General features: G+C 43.3%; 1 protein-coding gene across 3 annotated transcripts in view; it reads right to left on the bottom strand.

Annotated features, from left to right (window-relative positions):
- LOC127362928 (DENN domain-containing protein 4B) overlaps positions 1–22,672 on the bottom strand; it is a 32,785-nt gene extending 10,113 nt beyond the window's left edge. Inside the window, exons 1-15 of one of the 3 annotated variants that reach the window (XM_051399287.1) lie at positions 22,535–22,656; positions 10,831–10,937; positions 8,968–9,327; positions 6,808–7,063; positions 6,332–6,401; positions 5,673–5,842; positions 5,325–5,566; positions 4,836–4,902; positions 3,662–3,720; positions 2,866–3,010; positions 2,604–2,779; positions 1,962–2,062; positions 1,504–1,719; positions 1,013–1,158; positions 6–139 (exon numbers count right to left, since the gene is read on the bottom strand). In XM_051399287.1, the coding sequence (XP_051255247.1) occupies positions 6–139; positions 1,013–1,158; positions 1,504–1,719; positions 1,962–2,062; positions 2,604–2,779; positions 2,866–3,010; positions 3,662–3,720; positions 4,836–4,902; positions 5,325–5,566; positions 5,673–5,842; positions 6,332–6,401; positions 6,808–7,063; positions 8,968–9,308 (2,123 nt within the window). In that variant the 5' untranslated portion in view covers positions 9,309–9,327; positions 10,831–10,937; positions 22,535–22,656. Of the gene's footprint in view, positions 1–5; positions 140–1,012; positions 1,159–1,503; positions 1,720–1,961; positions 2,063–2,603; positions 2,780–2,865; positions 3,011–3,661; positions 3,721–4,835; positions 4,903–5,324; positions 5,567–5,672; positions 5,843–6,331; positions 6,402–6,807; positions 7,064–8,967; positions 9,328–10,830; positions 10,938–13,370; positions 13,388–22,534 lie in introns of those variants that run through there. The other 2 variants (XM_051399286.1, XM_051399288.1) reach the window with 2 other exon arrangements.
- Positions 22,673–22,963: the final 291 nt, after the last annotated feature.

A 22,963-nucleotide genomic window follows, 5' to 3' on the forward strand; every position in this document is an offset into this window, starting at 1 on the left:
CGTACCTGTAGAGGGCCGGACACTCGGACCCGTCAGGTTCCTGCGGTTCTTCAGGAGGCATGATGAAGACTGTGTGTTCTCCACTGTGAGTCTCGTCCAGATCGATCAGCCTCACCTCCTCCGGCTTCTCCACATCCACCTAGAGACCATAAATACTCATCATATGTTTCTTTATTGGGTTATTTATATTATTCTATTATTTCTTGTTAAGGCCCGGTTCACTTGACAAACAAAATACCTCCTTGGTTTTCAGTTTTTGTAATTTTTCATTCAATTTTCTTATTGCAAACAACTTCAAAATAAAGATTATTATCTCCACCCAAAATTCTTAAAAATAGACAAAAAAAAAAAGACAAAATAATCCTATCTCAATAAGATTAATCAGCTTTTCACATCTTCAGGACACCACGAGGAGTCAGAACAGATGTATTGGATGCATCATTTTTATTTGTATACTATATCTTTAGATAATGTGTTCAAAGTTGTTTGTATAAGAGTTTTAACATCAGAAGTTTAACATCAGAAAAATACAGGTCATCCATGTTTTTATCTCCTTAAAGGCATGCTTGTAGTTTAGTTAATTGATTAATTTCATCTGGCTTGATCGATAGATATAATTGGATATAATTGGATCATCTGCATAGGTGGTGACAAATTTAGTTTTCGTTCCATTATGCACATTTGACTTGTGGCACATCCCTACATCTGCATAACAATGAAAGTTAATGGAGTGATTCCTAATTATGTTGCCTAAACAAAGCACATATAAGGTGAATAGACTTGGTCCAAGCACAGAACCTTGTGGAACTCCATGACCAACTTCAGTGTTTAGGAGGATTGATCGTTAACATGTACAAACCGAGATCGATGTAATAAATAGGACTTTAATTTCCTTTAATTCCAGTTAGTCAACGTTTCCTGCAGCTGTTTCACAGTACAACACATTTGACTCCTACTGTGAAGACGCCGCAAGAAGGTGCGAGTGATAATCAAAGAGATGGCGAGTTCTGACCTTCTGGACGCACTCGTCAAAGAACTCGAGGCATGCGTGTCGGTCGCTGACGAAGGAACACTCCTCGATGAACTGAGTGAACATCTGAGTCCTCGTCAGCTGAGTGTAGAACTTCTGCTGTGTTCGGTCCCGAGACTTCAGGAAACCTGCAGGAAGAGATTCACCGATCAGACACAGACGGGGTTTCAAGTTCATCTTCCATCGTTTGATGAGTAAAGCAAAAACACATAATGATGATAAAGATTTGTCACCAGAGGTTTTTGCGCTGCTCGTCCTGCTTTTTTAATATTCTCTTTGTATTTATTTTTATATATTAACTTGTGTGTCCTGTCTGTTAACTCCACCTGTAACAGTAATAAAAGTTGGTGCTACTGTAGTTTGTACTGTTTGTATCATCAGATCATTATGTACAATCATTATTTAGGACAACAAGATACGATTGAGTTGAAAAGTGTTCGGGTCCAGGGCACACACACTCAAACAGTGCTCACCCTGCAGGTTGAACAGGGAACTGCAGTCCGTGGTGGTGTCTGACGGTGCCTGGGTGATGGGCAGCAGGAAGGTTCGGTATCCTCGCAGCAGGCAGCTCATGAAGCGAAGGAACGCCTCCTGGATCTCCAGCTCCAGCTGCTTCTGACTCCTGTAGATCTGATCGTAGTCCGTCAACAGGAACTCCAGCGTCGCCTCCTCCTGGCCGGGAGTGCAAACTGCAGCAACGAGGAGAGAAGGAGAAAATACACCACCTAATTACCTAATGAAATTAAAAACCATCACTGCTAACAGGAAGGTAGTCTAAGATTAAATTATTTATGAGATATATTTACAATTTATAATATATTTGTTTTAACGTATCGTTCTGTAGTTTTGCTTTCTTTCGCTGTTTCCTGTCGTTACTCTATTTTGACAAGCCGATCGATCATGTGATTGACAGTTCAGAGCCGTCACTCACTCTTCTCCAGGGTCTTGTGGAGGTTGGTGAGGGTGTTGAACAAAGTCTTGCCGTGCTTCCTGGGTAACGATCGCCATGACAACGGCTTCTTGTCCTCTGACCTGAAACGTGAGAAGAGTTTCAGTAAAAAAAATCAAAACACGACTTATCGAATAAGTTGACAAAGTTGTGCAGATCTTTAGAAAGATCCGATCGTGACCCATTTACAGGATTAATCTGATAATAATATGATATAATACAAACATTTCCAGGATATTTGGACATTTTAATCAATTTCCAGGTGTTTCCATGACTGGAAAACTCGTCTCCCTGCATGTGTGAATGGGGTTAAAATACCCGACGTAGCAGGTTGAGCAATATCTGTTTTCAATGCTTGAAGACATTGTTTTACACAAGATAGCCAACTGTTAGCTGTGAATCAAATGTGTCTTCTGTGCCTCTCAAAACTGACATGTTGATCCTTGTTTCACTCCTAAAATAAAACCCAGATTTTCCTAAAAGTACGACTGTGAATCACGTCTGACTCTCTGATTCAGGAACAGGCCAATCGGTTAATGGACAGTTTGGATTATTATGGTCATGAAGCCGCTGCGGCGTCAGCTCAACCGCGGAGTAGGAAGTCCAACGTGGTGATGGACTCACTGAAAGATGGTGTTGGTGTCCAGGTCGACACACACCACGTCGGTGGGCGGGTCGTACAGGTCGAAGTAGCTGGAGTGGACGCCCACGATGAAGGGCATCGGAGCCAGCAGCACGTCGGCCATCTGCAGCGGACACAGAGGGATGTAGGGACAGAGCCACCGCAGGGGGAAACTCATCTGGGGACAGACAGACGGAGACGTTACTATATAGATCTGATTAAATACAGTGTGTGTGTGTGTGTGTGTGTGTGTGTAAGGCTTACAGAGACGAGGGCCTCGCTGACGGAGGTGAGGACGTCGGGGCGGAGCGAGTGCAGCAGCAGTTTGTGTTCGGTGAGGACGGCGAGCAGCAGCGTGCAGGCGTTTTCTGGACCGAGGTTCTGCAGCAGCTTCAGGAAGCTCGCACCGCTGTCACACACACACACACACACACACACACACACACACACACACACACACACACAGGTTATAGTTCATCAACAGGAAGCATCGTCCTTCATCATGTACATGCCTGTGTGTACACATAAAGCTATAAACAGATTAAAACCTGTCACATTTTCTTTAAACTGTTATATCTTTAATATCTCTGAGTGCATTAAACCTCGCAGACAATGTTCCAGATCAATGAGCAGGACTGATTCATGTTGGACATGTTGATTTATCAGGGTTTTTTTTCTGGATTAGACAAAAACTAATATTATGTTCATATAAAAAAAATATAAATAAAAAAATATTCTAATAAATATATAATAAAATTACACTATACTGATAATAAAAAATAAATTATAATAAATTGAATATAAAAAAACATAAATTAATCAAAATAGAACTAATTATTATTTCATTATTAATTGTTTTTAAAAATAAAAAATAAACTATATATGGACGTGTGAGTTGAATTAAAGCCATGAGCTTACTCGCTTATTTTATTTTTTTATTTGTTTATTAGAGTATTCCCTCTTTATGGATATTTGTTTAGGGGCACTTTCAGTATTAATTTTTATCCTCCATGTGTCAAAACATCCTGATCTTTCTGCTGCGGGGGTCGAATGAACTGACCTGAGTGGGAGCGGAGAGGAGACCGGCTGGCAGAGCAGCAGGTTGTCGTACGGAGAGAGCTGCAAGAGACACTCACAGTGAGACAGAAGACACACAAACACTCTCAGGGGGATCAGTTTGTGGCAGTTCTGGCTATCGTTCCTTCAGTTATGAGAAGATTTTACTCTAAGGTGAATAAATTCACCAAATGTGGCCACGGGGAGAGCGCCCCGAGCTGTCAGACCGGTTTCAAACAACCACTAATCAGGAAGTAAAAGAGAAAGTAAACTCAACTGGCTGTTATCTGGAAAGATCACCTGAGTGTTTGAGGTTTAACGGCTACCAGTTCCGAACAATGGATCTGATACCTGAGTGAAAGAGTGAATTTGTTTATAATCTGACACATTGGTTGGAGAGTAAAATCTTATAACTGACCTGAACGATGACCAGAATTAGTCCTTAATTAATGATTAATTACAATAATATTAACACAGATAATCCCGACAAACACAAAATTATCAACTCAACTGTCGCCTGGGGTGTGATAATATCATCCAGTGAAATCTGAACCCGATAGATCAGTGAATTATTTCTTATTGAGAGAATCATGTCAAGAAATTTGCCTGCTAATTGGAATCTGATCAATAAATGGATTGCTTCTGATTGGGCACAATTACCCAGTTGAGGCTGAGACCAGAACACCACCTACATCCTGTTGAAGGAGGAAGTTCAGGATTAAATTCAGAAGTAATCATATTGTGTGCTGGCTCCTTTGCTTTGTAGCAAAATAACTAACTAACTAGCCAGCTGACAATTTATGTAGACTAGCTAGATAGTTAGTTAACGTTTTGATAACATTAGATGACCTAAGATGTGACTACATGTATTTTATCTTTTAACCAGCTTCTAAAGGTGGTTGTCTTTTCAACATAGCTTAGCCTAGCATATAGCATATCCAAGTACAGAAAAGAGGAAGTTGCTTGCTCAACTGTTATTTAAAAAGTCAATTAACAACCTCTAGTTGCATCCAAGCAGACCAACATGACTTGTGGAGTTCCTCAAGGCTCAGTCCTCGGTCCTCTTTTATTTTCCCATCTTATCCAACAATTTGACTGAAAGAGTCAGTTGGGCGATATTTTCTTAAAATTACACGAAACATCAAATATTGTGTTTGGGTTCGAGTCCCGGTCTTTACCTGAACCAGGATGCGAGGTCGCTGGGGGGAGGGAAACGGGACGTTGTGCATGAAGCTGGAGATGTGTCTGCAGAGAGAAACCAATCATCAATCAATACGCCCACAATTAAAAACGGCTAAAATCATGTAAAACAACAAAGGAATGAGATTTATGTTTAATAAATAATCAGAGTTTTGTCACAGAAGATGGAAACTCTAAATAATATTCGACACCATAAACTAAAATCAACCATTAGCTGGCTAGTTTGGTGTTAGTTAGCTAATGTTTTGCTCCAGATATCCAAATAGCTAGTTACATCTGATAGCTAATGAAAATAGTTGATGTAACTACCTAACTACCTACCTAACTACCTATCTAACTACCTAACTAGCCAGCTAATGATTGATGTAGTTGGCTTGTTAGCAGAAGAAACTGCTTCCATTGGTTCTCAATTCAGAGAGCGTCATTAGACCAAGTCTTCCTTTATAATAATAAATGAATGCACTGACTTTTCGAGCGGCAGGACGTGGGGTCCGGAGATGGAGTATCTGTAGACGAAGGTGAGGAACTTCTGGAAGACGGTGAAGAAGGGCCAGTGGGAGAGGACACAGATGCTCTTCTTCACCTGCAGGCTGCGGTTGGTGATCGGCCGCCGGTCGACCACGCTGAGCAGCCCGAGCCTCACGCTCTGCCGCTCCGACAGCAGCTCCCTGGAGAACGACTCGTAGAACTGGATGGCCGCTCCGTAAACCTGCAGGGAGAGCAGGGGGAGGCACCTCAGACGGGATATAATGAATACATGAAGAAATTCTCCGTCTTCCTTAAGCAGAGATGTTGGGTGTTGTTGCGTCTCTGACCTTGTCCCCGGAGGCGGAGGTGAGGACGAAGGTGGAGAAGACGGGCAGCTGGTACTTTGTGTTTAGAGGCCAGCTCTCCACGGTGACACCCATCGGCAGACAGAAGACCGGCACCGACTCCGGCAGAGGAAACGCCTCCAGGTCCTCCTCTGGGTACCGGCTCATCAGACCTGCAGCACACGGCGGTTAGTCCATTTGTATTTGAATTTCAATGTGATAATAACTATATTTTATGGATGGGAATATTTAAGAAAAACATGATTTGTGTATTTAAACTTTATTTCAGATTGAGCCAAACTCCATTAAAAAAACAAGCATTTTAAAAGTTGTTTGCTCTTCGTCTTGTGGACAGACTTTTTACACATTGGCATCATGATGTTGTTGTTTTGGCATCATTTTTATCCGTTTATTGCAATTAAATCACAGTAAAATCTATTTGTTTTGGGTTCATAGTGTTGTAGTAAGCCAGATTAATAAATAATCAGTGTTACAATGTTACTAAAGCAAAATTATTGAGGACAAAATCAAAGGGAAATTCCAGCATTTTATTCCAGGTCCTCTCATGTTGGATTATGTTAACTTTGTACTTGTGGTGGGCACCGTCATGAGATCGACCCCCGCGTTTGGGCCTTGATGCAGTGTGACAGACAGATACTCACTGGCCTTGTAGACCAGGGCGTTGGCTTTGGCCACGGCTCTCTTGTAGCACACATACAGAGCTGGACCCCACTGGAGACGAACACAAACACACAACTGTGAGAAACTCCACCAGAAATTAAATCTAAACATAATAAGTTACATTGCATTGGTTCAGGAAAAAACACACCAGGTGAACCTGGCTGTTATTAGAGACAGGCTACTATTTTTTTTTTTTTTTTAAGTACGACACACATTAATAAACATTTCTGCAAATGATGGACAGCTAATGATGAAGATTATGTCTCTGTTCTTTCTTAGTTTTTCCCCTTTTAGTCATTTTAATTTTGCAGTTTAAATCGCTTTACTTCCCTGAAAGACTTTTACTGTGAAACATCGGCAGGAAGTGTCTTAGAGTGGTGAGTTTGACATAACTCCACTCTAGGTACCAATAATTTATCATTTATCTCTCAAAAACAACCAGGGAACTGGTGCTCACCATGCCGGTGTTGAGGTTCTTGTCGACGCGGCAGAAGGTGTGCGGGGCGACCTCTCCTTTGCTGGGCAGCAGCAGGGCGATGTCGGTGACGCCCAGCGTGTGGAGGCCCTGCGAGTCCAGAGCCCGCCGGTACGTCAGGAACACCCGGTGAGCCGTCGGAGCACCGCCGGAGCTCAGGTTGGCCGAGCGGCTGTAGGGCGTCGTCTCGATGACGTACCAGCCCTGCTTCAGCTGATCCTTCCCCTCATACAGAACCCTGCAGGCAGAGTTTATTACTTCAGATTAATTCAACTTCTCAGGAGACATTAATGTCTCATTAGCACAGCACAGGAAGTGAGATTTATTCTTTATTTCACAAGATACAAATAAATGCAGCATTCACGTGTTTACAGTAGCTGCAATATGACGACATGGTACCTCTTACTGTGTTACTGTGTTTATGGGAACTGTAGTTCTACAACCTAGAGCATGAATATCCCTTCAAATAATAATAATAATAATAATAATAATAATAATAGTACTCTACTATCAGTAATTCTCAGAAACACATTCATACATTGAGTGTGTTTGAGAGTTGGCGGTGAGGCTGGGGGTGTGTAGTCGTCTCTACAGTGTCTGAGCTGGCAGATCAGATCTGATTTCCCTCCTGCTGAAATATACCTGCAGACCAGTAGTGACACCTGAGTGGGCGGGACTGTGAGGTCGTTGGCTCGCTGTGTTTTTACTGCGAGCTGCTCACCTGCACAGACGACTGCATACTGTTGTTTACAGACCGACTGTTTGTTATTAATGCTGCTTTTATGCCAACACTGTACAGAAATTCAGTTTCTTCCCTGGTTGAGGTCATTTTATATAACTGGTATAGAAACAAAAGCATCGTTGTGTGTTATGGAAGATTTCCTGAGACTTTCACTACATCCTGACAGCAGCACTTGAGACAGATAATCAGAATCCACCGGGCCCGATTGAAAACAACCAATCAGAACGGAGATCCCTCCCCCCCCGGCTCCCCTGTAGTTCGCACCCTGAGGACCAGTTTTGACATTTTTTGCTGCTCAGATCAGTCACAGACAGCCAAACTAGGTCCTGGTCTGGTCTTAGATGTACCTGTCCCTGTCTTCCCTCACAGTGTCTGATCATATCATTTCACAGAATCATGTGGTGAGCTGGGAGTCAAACACCCAGACATCCTGTCGCTACCTGCTCACTGCCCCGTCAGCTACAGACAAAAAAGATGTAATCTGATGTGAGAGGATTTGCCTCATTATCCCCGAACACGAGTGTAATCAGAGTAATTAAATAACTGAGCACGAAATAAACAATAGAGAAGAGTCTGTGGGATGAGAGTCCAGAACACGACTCAGTCTGCCCACCACCGCCTTACATAATCCTCCTATTACATAAACTGTAATATGCATCACGTGAAGACCTGATTCCTGTATGATAGCGGCACTGTGTGAATGAAAACAGCACAACACAACATGCTGTACACACACACACACACACACACACACACACACACACACACACACACACACACACACACACACACACACACACACACACACACACAGCTGTCGGACTGACGGACTCAGTTTCACCGAGGACACAGTGACGACATCTGCAGCCAGTGAGGGGCAGATTATTCTCAGAGCATCTCATCATCATTACAACATAACCTAAAGTTAAAGCCGTAACGTCGCTGAGAGACACCGAGGCTCGACTGTCTGTATGGGAACCTCTGCGTCCCGCCCACAGAGCTCTCTGATTGGTTACTCATCAGGAGTTATATGTTTTTAGGATGAAGTTGAAAAGTTATTGAGGCATTTAGTGAAAAAAAAACTAAAATATACTTAGTAAAAGTGCAGAATGATCCATTTGATTTACTTTATATGCTGCTGGATATCTATATTAACTATAATATTACATCATAATTTATTATTTGATTATATTTCATAGAAATAATCCAAATCTGCACAGTGAAGTTATCAGATAAATGGAAGGGAGTTAAAAGTACAGTAGCCTCCAATATTTTTAGTTTTTCTGTTTTTAAATATCGGTTCCACCATCACTAATAATCTGTATTGTCCCTGAACACACCACATTGGTGTGTGTGTGTGTGTGCGCGCGTGTGTGTGTGTATGTGTGTGTGTGTCTCACCCCAGGTCCAGTATGGGCGGTTTGTCCCGCCCCCGGCGGTAGCACAGGTACAGGTGCGGGTTGTTGATGAGGCCGGCGCTCAGCTCGGCCGAGTGTCCGCCCAGCGTCCTCTCGATGCAGGTGAAGCCCTCCGGCACTTCCTCGCCGAGCCCCCGGGCGATCACCGCCAGGTCCGTCACCGACTCCACCGCTCGGCCCGACGAAGACGAAGAAGAGGAGGGCGTCGAAGAGCAGTTGGTGGAGGTCTTGCCATCCTCGTCCAGGGGCCTCCAGGGCCCCGCAGGGTCGAGACCTGCCACTACAAAGTAGTCCACCAGCTGGGGACATTTCTCCTCTGTCATGCCGCCTGTCTGCCCTCCACTGCGAGACAGACAGACACAGAGAAGAGAGAGAGAGAGAGAGAGAGAGAGAGAGAGAGAGAGAGAGAGAGAGAGAGAAAGTGAAAGAGAAAGTTCATTATCTAGGTCATATTTTCCAGGGGTTTTTCAACAATACAAGACAGCACTTGCTCACAAACAGTCATAGTAACGTCATATGAACCAGGAGAACTTGTGTTATCGATGCAGTGATGGAGGTTGGTTGAAGGTTAGCATTTAGCATTCATGGGAAACTTTGGTTAGCTCGCTCACTACAGACTGTTTATCTGCAGTTGTTCTCTGACCCGGGTTTCACAAAGACGATCTGAGTGAGGGGCTTACACAGATTATTTCCAGAATATTCGGTCATTTTAAGCAATTCCCATACGTTCCCAGAACAACTAGTCTCAGAGAGTCAGAAGCAACATACCGATGAATATTATATCATATTTAACGTTCATGTTCATTTCCTACTTATTGAGTTATTCATATTTGTATTATGTGGAAAAACTTTCTTGTCAATAAAGTTCACTGAGGTGAGACTAGAAACCCAGACGTACAAGAGACACTAAAGCAACACACACACACACACACACACACACACACACACACACACACACACACACACACACACACACACACACACAATGACTCAGCATCCTGGAGGTCAGGCCAGTGAGTCAAAGCCTTAAATCTCATCAGCCAATCAGAGCAGGGACTTCTTTTTATTCTACGTATTTAACTCCTGGTTCTAACAACGACATTTAAGTCGATTACATACATATTTGACGACGTAACCTCTGCAGTAATGTGCGTAACGTTCGTTGTCGTGTAAATAATTGCTGTAAACAACCTGCTCTTACTTAATCGTGCCAATAAAGCAAAAGGGACAGACAGACAGACCGGTCGCAGTGGTGTTTATTTACTAAATCAATATGTGATTAAACCAGCGGGCTGTGTGTGTGTGTGTGTGTGTGTGTGTGTGTGTGTGTGTGTGTGTGTGTGTGTGTGTCTGTGTGTCTGTGTGTGTGTCTGTGGACAGAGAGAGCAGTGTGTTATAAAAATAGGATGTGCAGTGATGCTGTGAGATGCTGAAAGCACTGTTATGTAACTGTAAATGTCCCCTGCCCTCTCTCACCCTCCATCCTCTGACTCCTCTGCCTCCCTCTCTGGCAACACAAAGACAGACAGAGGACGGAGGTGACTGAATGAATCACGGACACAGAAAACCTCCGGGCCAGCTTCCTGATTTTAAACTCAAAATTACCTCAAACGTCGAACAGAAATGTCTGATTTTTTTATTTTATTATTTCCTATTGAGGTTCGATACGCAGCTTTAATCCACGACAGATTCTTTGCCCACAATCACATTCCTACAATTAATGAGCTCCAACTAGAGGATCCCGTTCAGATCAATCCAAAATCCAGAAAATGCTGTTAAACTGGAACTTTATTGAAGATAATGACCCTAAAAATGGCATCTAGCGGTGAAGGTGGAGAGTTTTACCTTCCCTTTCCAACCGTGATGGAAAACTACAGTGGCTGCAAAACGAGGGCCGAAGGTCGGTCCGATCTAGAGCCAGTAGTCATGGCGTGGAAGGCGACCCGCGGCGTCTATAGATAAAAGCAGATTATTTAAACTAACAGAAACAGCCGAGAATGTTATATATACACGTTATATTTCATAGATCATCCTGAATGTTACACACTGGACCTCAAGGTTTGCGGGGACACCTCAGTTTGGATCTACACCTCCGATCTGTTGGCCTCAACCGGAATCACTGGGACAGGACGGGGAGTGGGTGACAGTAAGAACTGCAGTAAGAACGGTATTTCCTCTCGTCTCCATCCACTAATCTCTACCCTTCCAGCACAGAGCGCTGCCGCTGTGTCAGATCACGGCTGAATGGCGGGTAAATCCCTGCAGCTCACACACGTTTCAGCATGCAGAGGAAAGAAAGGTTTCAACCGGAGAGATTCTGCTCATTTTACATAAAGCTGAGCCTGCGAGGAAAAGATACCACAGAGAGAGAGAGAGAGAGAGAGAGAGAGAGAGAGAGAGAGAGAGAGAGAGAGAGAGAGAGAGAGAGAGAGAGAGAGAGAGAGAGACGCTGGGCCTGAAACATGGCGGTAAACAGATCACAATGGATCCATCAGGAGGGTGGAAGCAGCTTAATGTATGCTCAACCACATCACAGTGCCACTGCCCTTCAGGAAGACATCGAGGGAGATATTTCGTCCTGCGAGGGTGAAAGTGAGAAAGAGACGTAACGAGGACGGAGAGGAGGAAGTGGAACAAACGCCGGGTTCAAAGGTCAGCTGGCAAACAGGAAGAAGATTGGCAGCCTGTTTCCTGTTCGTGGATGACTTCCTGGTGACACAGCAGCGCATCTGCCAACACGGCCGCTCCCCGAGGGGGGGGTAAAACACACCGCTATCTGTTGTACGGCACCACTTCACCGGGTCAGATCTCAGTTACAGCTCCACAAACATCCCGATTCCTTTAAACTCAACATTCAACAGAACTCGTCGCCGGGCAACCGCTGATGGAGGCTATCGAAGTGTGGCTATCATTAGCATGCTAACGGGATCCTTACAGAAGAGCCACAGATGGATGAAATAAACAAACAGCAACGAGCCTCAAATGTTATTAATCCTCTGCTTAAAGTCCACATACTGCTGAGCTCCCAGCGAACAGCAGGTCCACAGGGAAAACCAGACAATATACGGTCCATAAAATCTGATAAATCTGATCCAGTTTCACCCAAATCTGATAAAGTTGTGTCTGTACAGTAATCAGTGAGCTACCTAGCCGTGCTGTTAGCTAGCTAGCTAGTTGCAATTGGTTAGTTCATGCTTGCGTACATCACGTTAAACAACCCTGATCATAAACCTCTGATGGCGCTACATGAAATGTCAGAGGATCGCCAAAGTTTCCACAATCCGTCCGACAGGAGTTGAGTTGCGGCTCCAGAGCAGCTACACTGAATACTACTCGTATCAAGCTGTGAGACAACAGCGTCTTCCTCAGCGAGCCTATTTATTCACAACAGTGTCAAACCCCCCCACCGAGTTGCTCTAATTATAGTTTAGCTGACGCTCCGGTCCAAAGTGACTAACAGCTAGAAGAAAAGCTCAGTTCCTCTATCACCAGAACACTGACAGTAAGAAGGTGAAAGGTCAGTTTCCTGGAAGAACCGCTATGTTGAACTGGACACAAAAAGGAGAAATTGTTGGGTCTTAACGTACAGTTCAGTCGGAGTAACCGCCATCGCCCCACCTGAAAGCGTCTGAACGTCACCTGTTGGTGGTAATAAATGTCTGCTGTCGCTCACTGAGGGCGTCGGCTGCTCAAATGCAAAAGTAACACCGGCAATTTTAGCTGAAACAGCTGATTTCATCACAATTACTTCCCCTTTCAATGGCCCCAATGTGCAACAATGGAAACCTCACACGCACATGCACACACACACACACACACACACACACACACACACACACACACACACACACACACACACACACACACACACAGCAGATTTCCTCACTGACTGAGGTCACTACAGTACATCAGTTCACATTGTGTCAGACATTATTCTGACATTATCTCTTAATCAGAACAAAGTAGGACTGGGCCACATTTATCTATTGATTACTGTAGATCAATCATTGGCTCTAAAATAACACAAACATAGTCCAATGTGATGTCTTCAGGTGTTATGTTGAGGCCAACAGTCACACAAAGATATCTGGTGATACGATACATGACAATTCAATGTATTATAATATACTGATCTATTTATCATCGTATAAAGAACACACCACTATATGAATAAAATCTGAATTAAAGAGTTAAAGTTAAGATGAAGATAGTTGTTGGGGGGTTTAACCACTAAAAATTAATATAAAATATTGCGACAGAAAAAAGGCTGAAAATCCTCAAATCTGAGAAGCTGCAACCAGCAAACATTAAAGTTAAAGAGTCTTAAATGAATCAAGAATAAGACAAACAGTAAATACTAAAGATTGCTGAATTACTTTAATCACCTGTTCTTCTTCAACCAGACGCATCCAAATATAATAAAGTTCCTGAATGTTCATCAGCAGAGTTCAGTGTTTAACTGTTGTGACGTAACGTTCGGTCTCTGCGGTTTGGAGTTTTTGTTCAACTTCCACTCTTAAATTCTGATTAGTTATTTCCTCGGTATTATTTCAGGGCGTGTGCGTCTGTCACCAACCAGCTGGCTCTTCACACCGGTTTCTGTGGTGTGTTCATGTGCAGAGGCGACGCATCTGTCATTTCAGTTCTCTAAAAAACATCCTTTGTCTATCTTTGAGTAAACGAAGTGACTTTTTTTTATGTGTATTTTATATTATATGCAACAATAACAGCAGAGAACAGCTGATAAACTCAACAATGAACCCAAACAGTGAACTCAGTAGCTGCAGGAAGTTTGTGTAAAAACAGAGATTTTGGTGAATTTTTTGCAGATTATTTCCTGTTTAGGGAACTTTTTTATATAATTATCTGTCTGTATTATGGATTTTTTAAATTTTTAACAATCATACAGACTTAATATTCTTCTTTTTTGACAAATTCAGTGTTTTCTTCTCATTGGTTGTTTTCTGATGCAGAACGAGGCGGTTGATGAGAGACTGAAGCTCTGTATAATAATAAATATCTAAACTTTAAAAATAATTTACTTCAGTTTTCTTCGCATACATTAACAAAATGCTGATATAAGCCTACTATATAAATATACTTTATATATATTTTAATAGTTTTCTTTCATCCAAGCCTTACGAACCCCTGTGAAAGTAAAAAGTAAAAGCCATGACTTCACGCTTTAACACTGCTATATATAATTATATATATATATATATATCCTCTGTAAGATGTGCCATCACTATAATGAAGAAATAACACTGAAATATTTGCATGCTGGGAGATTCACTCCAGTACTTTTCCTCATACAGTACATTGCTGAGGATTTATGATGTGTGTGGTGGTTATTACTTTTATTGCATTATGTTTTATTGCTTTCGCAGCCTTTATTGGAGAATCAAAGACATTTTCTGCCTGTTTTCTAAAAGCACTGTTTCTCTACCTTAACACAAAAGCAAGTGTGTCCCATTCACGTACTGAAGAACAAACAGTATTCACACCAGCATCATGTGCGTTTCCACATAAACCGCTGTATTAATGTCAGCAGGAAGCCGGCTGCCAGGTACTTTTGTGTATTTAAATGGCACCTAAAGCTAAAGCAGAAGCACAGAAATAGTCCTCCATCAAACTGTTCAGTCCGGGGTGTAAAGAGGAAGCGAGAGAGGAAGTCTTTCTCAACTATATCAAATGAAGCTGTTAATACTGCAAACAGCTGCTGAAACCTGCAATCTGCTCCTGAAACCTGAATAACTGTTTCATTTGTCTGCTATAACGTTTCCTCGCGACCTCCTGACAACAGGCCCGAACCTTACAATCCTCAGAACCCGATGTCTTTCTGTAGAAAACCACATTTGTGCTCACACAGGAGACAAAGTGTGTGTGACTGTACACAGGAAATGAGGCCACAGACTTCGCAGGTGCAGCCTAATTTGAGGCTCTGTGGCTGATTCCTGATCAGCTGAGAAGAAAACCAACATGTCTGCTGCGAGAGAGAGTCAGACAGCAGAGTAACCAACCAGAGCCCGGAGCTGCTAGTGTGACCCGAAAGTCCTTCAGCCTCCAACTTCAGCTACAAATACAACACCTGTAATATCTGAGAGTATTGCCCCCCCCTTTACACACAACACCCGCGTTTAAGGTAGCTACTAGTTAACGGTAGGCAAGTAACTTCCTCTAATCTTCAGGCCTCTAAAAGTCGTCACACAGATCTCAACCTACGTCCACATTTAGGACATAATCTTCATTTTAAAGCCGGTAAGGTTGTTGACTACAGCAACTTCTACTGTAAGTGATAATAATCTGCTGGTAATATTTGATCCGCCTCATTCAGATTAATGAAGCATCAGAAAATGTTATTTATTATTATTATTATTATTATTATTATTATTATTAATAATATACAAAAAACACATTTGTCCAGTTAATAAAAGATCCTCACATCACATCTCTTTATATACATCGTCACCAGCCTTCACTAACGGTTGTGTTCCTCACAGATCCTCAGTGTATTTTCTTTGTAAAGACATTTTATTTAGAAGTTATTTACTCTAAAAGTGTCTCCGTCTCAGATCGTTTGTGTGCAGTCCTACCTGAGACGCTATCACAGTCTTAAACTTTAGTTCTGACAGCTCGTTTGAAAAGCTACCACAGGAAGTCAGCGAGGGAGAAACACAGTGCTTTCAATTTCCAGTTTGTCAGAGAGTACGCGGAGGTGACATCTCCACCCAGAAGCACAGCAGGGATGTGTGTTTGTATCTGTGTGTGAGCTGGTACGGGAGGGGGGGGTGCACGTGGATCACAAACACTCTTTGTCTCCTCTCGGTGTCACGGCAACACATAAACATCTGACATCGTCTCTCAACACGTTCAATGAGAGCATTATAGATGGCATCACCGCTGGTCAGAGTCACATGATCGATTCACAGAAGAGTGAGTCAATCATGTGTCACTAATACTGTATCTACTGTACGCAGAGGACTCGGCACGGCTCTGGTACGGGGGACAAAACGTCTGCCAACCCACACAGGAAACACCAAAATGTCTGCTGGTTACAGCTTCTGCTTTCTATCATTTCATATCACTTCAGCCGCTGTGCACTTCTTTGTATATAACAAGAACAGGACAGGAAGAGCAGACTAACCACACAACAGCCTTAAAAAAATACATCCGTAATGGAAATAAGTGTTTGTTACAGCCCCATGTAAACTCTGTTAATGTCTGCAGCACAACCACAACTTCTCTAATAATAATAATAATGAAATATGGAAGCCCATTTCTGCCAATGTGAGAGGAAGAGTCATTATAATGAGAAACTTTCTGTATGTAGGATGTTTCTCATTATAATGACTTACAGAAGTCCCATTGGTGGGAAACAGCAGACACACATTAAGTGTCATTAAGTTAATGTGACTTCTGTCTCACAGCAGCTGTTCCTGGAAGCTGCAGGTGAAGAAACCAGAGAAAACCTGTGTCTGTCATTATGTAACAACAACTTCCTCTCCGCGCTGACATCGTTGAGTTTCGATATCTCAGTGCTCGCGTCGCTCAGCGAAGCGTTCGACCCAGAGCGAGTGTTCATCTGGCTTCATGTGAAGTAACGAAGGGACGGACTGTGGGGAATTCCAGCGGTGGATTCAGTCCAACAACCAACACTGACGTCATTCATCCACACTGCACAGAGATGAAGGCCCGACAGAAAGCACATTTACACTCTGTGTGCGTCTCACCTCGAGCTGCAGCTGCCTCTTTCACTGCACTGTGCCGTGCTGGAGGCGATGTGGAGCTGCTGCAGACTACGGCTGCACAGTTAATATAAATATTATTAAAATCACAATATGAGTGCAACATGCACATCTCGTTCTCCAGGAACAACAAATGCCACACCATCAAGTCCACATGAAACAGGAATCAGAGTCCTGTTTGCTGTTTGTTTCTGTTAGGGAGGGACCGGTCTCAGTAGCCAATGGTCCAGCAGCTGTAGCGGACTCGAAACGTACCGGTGGAGCTGCTCTATAGCGGCCGACTGACTGAATCAACGAGGCTTCACAGCGGTTCGATGAGACTGATTCAGATCAATGTTAATGTAATGAATGCGGCTTTAATGTCTCTTCTCTGCAGCTTCATTCACTGATAACATTTGTTTGTTACAGAATTTAAACCAGGGCTGCACGACACGGTAACAACATTATTATTCTGAAAGATATTGGGATTGCAATATGATTCATGTTTAGTGCATCAACAATTCACTGAAAAAGGTTTTAAAATCATGATGATGTGATGATTTTTGGGGGTCTGTGCCTGTTCAGTGTCCCTACAGTACCTCACTATAAAGCTGTTCTGTCACACACTTTACATTTATCAGCGTCAGCGATTTGCTCGTGCACTTTCTATATAATATAATATAAACACTGTGTCGTGGTGTCTCCGGTCGCTCTGACCGCACTCAGACTGTCTGAAGGTCCGCGGGTGCAGAATGCTAAAATCATGTTCTGCTCTATTTAAAGCCTCCTCGGTGAACTGGACCACTGGGACAGTTCGTCTGGAGCTGATCTCTAAACTCAGACCGAGCTCGTGGAAAGCAGAAAGTGGCCGACAGCAGCTCCTCCGTCTCTGCAGTAAACAGTCATTTCACTGAGGAGCCGGCGGAGGAGGAGCGACAGCGAGAGCGGAGCTTGAAAGCGGAGGAGCTGAAAGGACTGCAGACTCCTGGAGGAGATTTAAATATCTGGAGTCTATATTTAGTCCGTCCACAGAGCGCCGGCTCACTTTGTGAACGGGAGGACACACGGACGCTTTCCAAAATGAATTCACATGTGATGATGCCGTGTCCTGAACAACAAGCAGAGAGCAGATAAACAGATCCCCTCACTCATATTTATAGTCTGAGCATGTTCACTGGGGGTTTCTAGTGAAACTGTTCTCAGGTACTGCATCCAACTCATTAATCTCTCCACTGGAGGAAGGAGAACCAAACATTGAGAGGAAAACTATATTAAAACTTCTTCAAAAAAGTTCAAAAAAGTAAAAAAAAAGCTTAAATAATAGAAGAAATCACAATCCATCCAATAGTTGCTGAGATATGTCAGTGTGATACTCAGAGAGCTGCTCTCAGGGCGAACAAAGACAGTCGGATGTCTTTTAGTTTAGTTTTTGTTATTTTGTTCTTCGTATTATTAGTGTTTATATATTTCTGGTTATTTCCTGATGACAACAGAAATTAAAAACACAAACAGATAATAACCAGTGGTGAGACACACACAGACAGACAGACAGATATAAAACAGTATTATTATTATTGACGTATAACTGCAGTGAAGAAATAATCTATTACAGCAGACACACAGTGAGCTAGAGACGCAGGACGCAGGAAAGAAGAGCGAGTCGAGGAAGACGGTTGTCAGGCTGCTGCAGAGAGTTCAATGGACATCCTGAAACCGGATCTCAGCCCCGAAACTGTGTGTGTGTGTGTGTGTGTGTGTGTGTGTGTGTGTGTGTGTGTGTGTGTGTGTGTGTGGGGACGCAGGTCAAGGTGGCTCGTGGAGGTTTGCAGTATCAGCAATAAGCTGGAGGGCAGCGGTGGAGGAAGCGTTCAGATCGGTTCCTGAAGTAAAAGTCCTGCACGTGACTGTTACACTTACATACTGTGTAATCCTGTATATAATATTATTAGTCATATAATTTAATATTGACACATTTAACCAGTTTTATTCCTCCTTTGTTTTAATGGTTTTGCCTCTTCGTGCTCGTCTTCCTCGAACCATCATTACTAAAATACAATTAAAACAGAAAAGCATAAACAACACAGATTTCAGGAGATTTGGTCATTTTAATCAAATTCCAGGTGTTTCCATGACTGGAAAACTAGTCTTATTATTATTATTATTGCTATTATTATTATTATTATTATTATTAATACTATTATTATTATTATTATTATTAATACTATTATTATTATTATTATTATTAATACTATTCTTCTTATTATTATTATTATTACTATTCTTATTATTATTATTAATACTATTCTTATTATTATTATTATTACTATTATTATTACTATTATTATTATTATTATTATTATTATTATTATTATTATTATGTCCAGTGATCAACCACAAGACATAAAAGCTGCAAACCTTCCCTAAAGTGAAGCTATGTTGTTTTAAATTAATATATTTGTGTAATTTGACGTTTGTTTGTTTGTTTGTTGTGGAATAAACGAGACTGTGTGTGTGTGTGTGTGTGTGTGTGTGAGCGAGTTCGACAGAGCAGGAAGAAAATACTGAGCAATGTTCTCTCACAGATGGCGGCTGAGGGTGGAGGCCGGCTGCTGGCCAACATGGCCGAGGGCTACCGAACACACACACACACACACACACACACACACGAGGTCAACAACAGACTTCCTACATCAACAACAGTACGAGCTACTGACAGTAAAGAGGTCAGAGGTCAGAGGCGCAGCGTAGTTTAAATGCTTACGGCACACGAGACATGGCCGCGACTGTCGCCGGTTCGATTCCAGGCGGGCGTCGCGGCGCTCTCGCTCCACGTTTCCTGTCTGCTTCTCTAACGTCACTATAACATTATTATATATCTGCAGTTCCTCTAACGGCCACTAGAGGCTGGCTCCATAAGGGCCCATATTAACACGTTTACAGTAACCTTCATCCAGCTCGTTGTCCGTTAACAGACCCGTTACATAAAGCCGACGAGTCGTTGCACGTTCCTGACATTAATGTAATGATTATAATGAGGTTATTATCTAGTTGTTATGGATCTATGGGACAGACGCTGTCGACACGAAGCCTTTAAATGAGAACATTTCTTTATCAGAGACGCAGTAAAAACAAAAGGCCTCTAACAGCTGCCCTCTGTGTGCACACCCTCCAGGAAACATCCAGGACATATAAAACCAGAATGTTTTAAAGGGCGTGTCGAGGTCCTCAGAGAGTTGTGAACTTTTAGGAGCCCCCCCCCCCGTCCCCCTCCCACTCACTAGTCGTGAGTCGGTGGAGGACGTTGCGTAATCTCCTGAAAACAAGAGTCAGTGAACGCAGCGCGGGAGGAATGTCGAGGAGCGAGTCGCCGGAGTCGCTGCTGATCTGACTGCAGATTTTATAGCAGCAGAGACGAGCCTCTCTCTCCCAGTGCATGCTGGGACACGCTGCAGCGCCCGGTACTGGAACTGGATGCTGTTCCTCATCATCTGTATGATTCAGAGCTCAAGGACGGTTGTCTGGGTTTCTTTTAGCTGCAAAGATACTCAGAAGTCTGCACGTAAACACCGGATCCTGGTTTCAGAGACCTTTATAAGACCTGGTCCAGATTGTGGACGAGCTCTCGGGTAGAAACCAGGACTCTGTGGCACGTAAACACCGGATCCTGGTTTCTGTTGGCGCAGAACAAACCGACAACACCACTGAAGTCCAACAGTTAAACTGTCCCTCAGAGTATCTGCTGAGTCCTGATCCAGTTCTTTATTCTGGGGACCCACAACGACCAGGACATTGAACTTCCCCCGGTGGCGTTTAACGAGCCCTCGGGCAGGCGGGTCGCTGACTGTGACTGTAACCTGTTGTTTTCTAACATTATAAACTAATGATTATAAATAAAATGTCATTCAGCCTCTAAACGTGTTTGTTTCCCTCCTCGGGGGCGCTGAAGTTTCCTCCGCTGACCCTGAACTGAGTCTTCACTCTGCAGCGACACATTCTTTACAAGAGGGGACACGTCCTCCCGGCGCCCTCCGGTATCTCGCCGTCTGCCAACACAAACACGGCTCCGGTGTTCACCTGCAGCGCGTTCGCCAACGGCGGCTTTAACTCCCCGGGCTGAACCGTGAAGTCACCTGACTGACGGGGAACCGGTTCGTCAACCGGCCGTCTGCAGGAGGATTTTAATTTCTGATTAAATGAAACATTCAGATGTGTTTGATCCTCAACCGGCTCGTCAACACAAACAAACATCCGTTGTTTCGTCCAGAAAATGTCAGAGAATTGGGAAAATTATAAGTTTTTCCTTAAAAAAAGACTCACAATCAATTGATTTACAAGGTGACGACTAATTGATTAATCGTTGCAGCTCAGAGGATCAGTGTGTCGGATTTAGTTTAAGATTTTTTAAAATTGATTTCTTGAATCGGTGCTAATAATAATTTCTGTTATCATTAGACGTATTATATTAAAGGCGAGTCCCGTTATGTAAGAGGGAATAAAATAAAACTCTCCTGTTTAAAAGAAACATAGATATTTATGTAGCTGTAAACTTTATACAGCGTCAAGACAGAGAACGCGGAAAGAAGAGAAATTATCTCCAGAAATAAGACGTAGCTCGACGCTAACACACAATGGGAATTACCATTAATGCGCTAACAGAAATTAGCATCAGTCGTGAGAAACGTATTATCTTCCTGACCCAACTGAATACCACTCGCCTTCCGAGCTACAGTGAAGGCCCAATCTAGAGCCAGTGTTTGGTTTGTCCGCTCTGGGCTACCGTAGCAGATGTTCCTGTATTGATCCCGTATCGGGGGAACAGTAAAGTTAAAAACAAAGGAAGGATTAAAAAGATGAAAGTCAGCTCGACTGTTTGTGGATTGTTGCGAACTTTCTAGAACATTGCGATGTTTGTAGAATAAAAACGACTGATCTTCATCGTGGATTAAACCCTCATCATCATCAAATCACTTTAAAGGAGATTCTGCTTCTCTTGGCAGACAGACAGACAGACAGGCAGGCAGACAGACAGGCAGGCAGACAAAAGAAAGGCAGCAGACAGACAGGCAGCTCCCCCCCGTCTGCAGGAACCCGATGAAGCTGATGAAGATGAGCTGCACTGCAACAAACAGGCCCGAGCAGCTGCTGGAGGTTTAAACCCCCCCCCCACCTCTTCAACGTCAGGTTCCATTATCGGACACGGCTCTGCTCTGTTTAATTCAATCATTTTCCCCAAAAACAAACAAAATAAAAACAAAGAGTCTTAAATTAAATATATAATATATATAAATAATAAAGTCCCCGCGGTGCTCTGCGTCAGTGACAAACCCCCAGGAGTCCATTATCGGACGCAGACCCGCCTGCTCCGATGTCCGGTTCTGTGCATTTTATCCGGTACCAACACCGGGACCGACCGGTTCTCGGCCCCCGCTCGCACCGATTAAACATGCAGCAAATATAAATATAACAAATATACACGTTTATTTATTTATATTGTCAAACAACATGTGCACGCGAGAAACTACACCAATAAACACCCGCACGCGCGTTAAACCCGCGTTAAAACCCGCAGTCAGTTTGCGGGTTTAACGCGGGTTTAACGCGGGTTCGGTCCGGACGGTGAAATATTTCGGAGCGAAGCGGAAAGAAGCGCTTCGCCCCCCGGGGGAGGCGTGTCCGATAATGGGCGCACCGAGGTTACCGTTAAACGACGCTGCTAGCTCCCCGTTAGCTCCACCGGGCGGCGGGCAGCTCCCGCACGTTACCGCCACCGGATCCGGTAATAGGACGCGTGAACTCGGTGAAACGCGTGATAATGTCGCTCGTACCTCGTTGTCGCTGCTGGTTGTTCCCGCGGGTTTCTGGAAGGATCATGTTTAGGTCACTCGCTCACATGTGACGTCCATGTTTGCTGACTGCCGTGTGAATCTGCGGCGGCGCGTCAAGCTGCCGACGAGAGCGCGCACTGTTTCCGGTGACCGCCTTCAAAGTAAAGGAACGTCAGCGGTGTAGGCAGTGTCTTATGGAGGCCTAAAGCTGCCACTATAATCAGTGTTGGGCTCCAAAAAAATTCATTTATTACTAATTGCTTTTTAACAGCACCCCGTAATAATGCCCCTACTCCCCCCAATTATTATTTTTACGACTTTTTACGACTTTTTAAATCAATTTCTAGATTCCTGAATTGATTTCATATATGAAAAAAGATTTTTTTGTGTTGTAATTTTTTTGCCCCAACTTTTTAAAATCAATTTCTT

Source organism: Dicentrarchus labrax, unplaced genomic scaffold (assembly GCF_905237075.1).
Source record: "Dicentrarchus labrax unplaced genomic scaffold, dlabrax2021, whole genome shotgun sequence".
Lineage (NCBI taxonomy): Eukaryota > Metazoa > Chordata > Actinopteri > Moronidae > Dicentrarchus > Dicentrarchus labrax.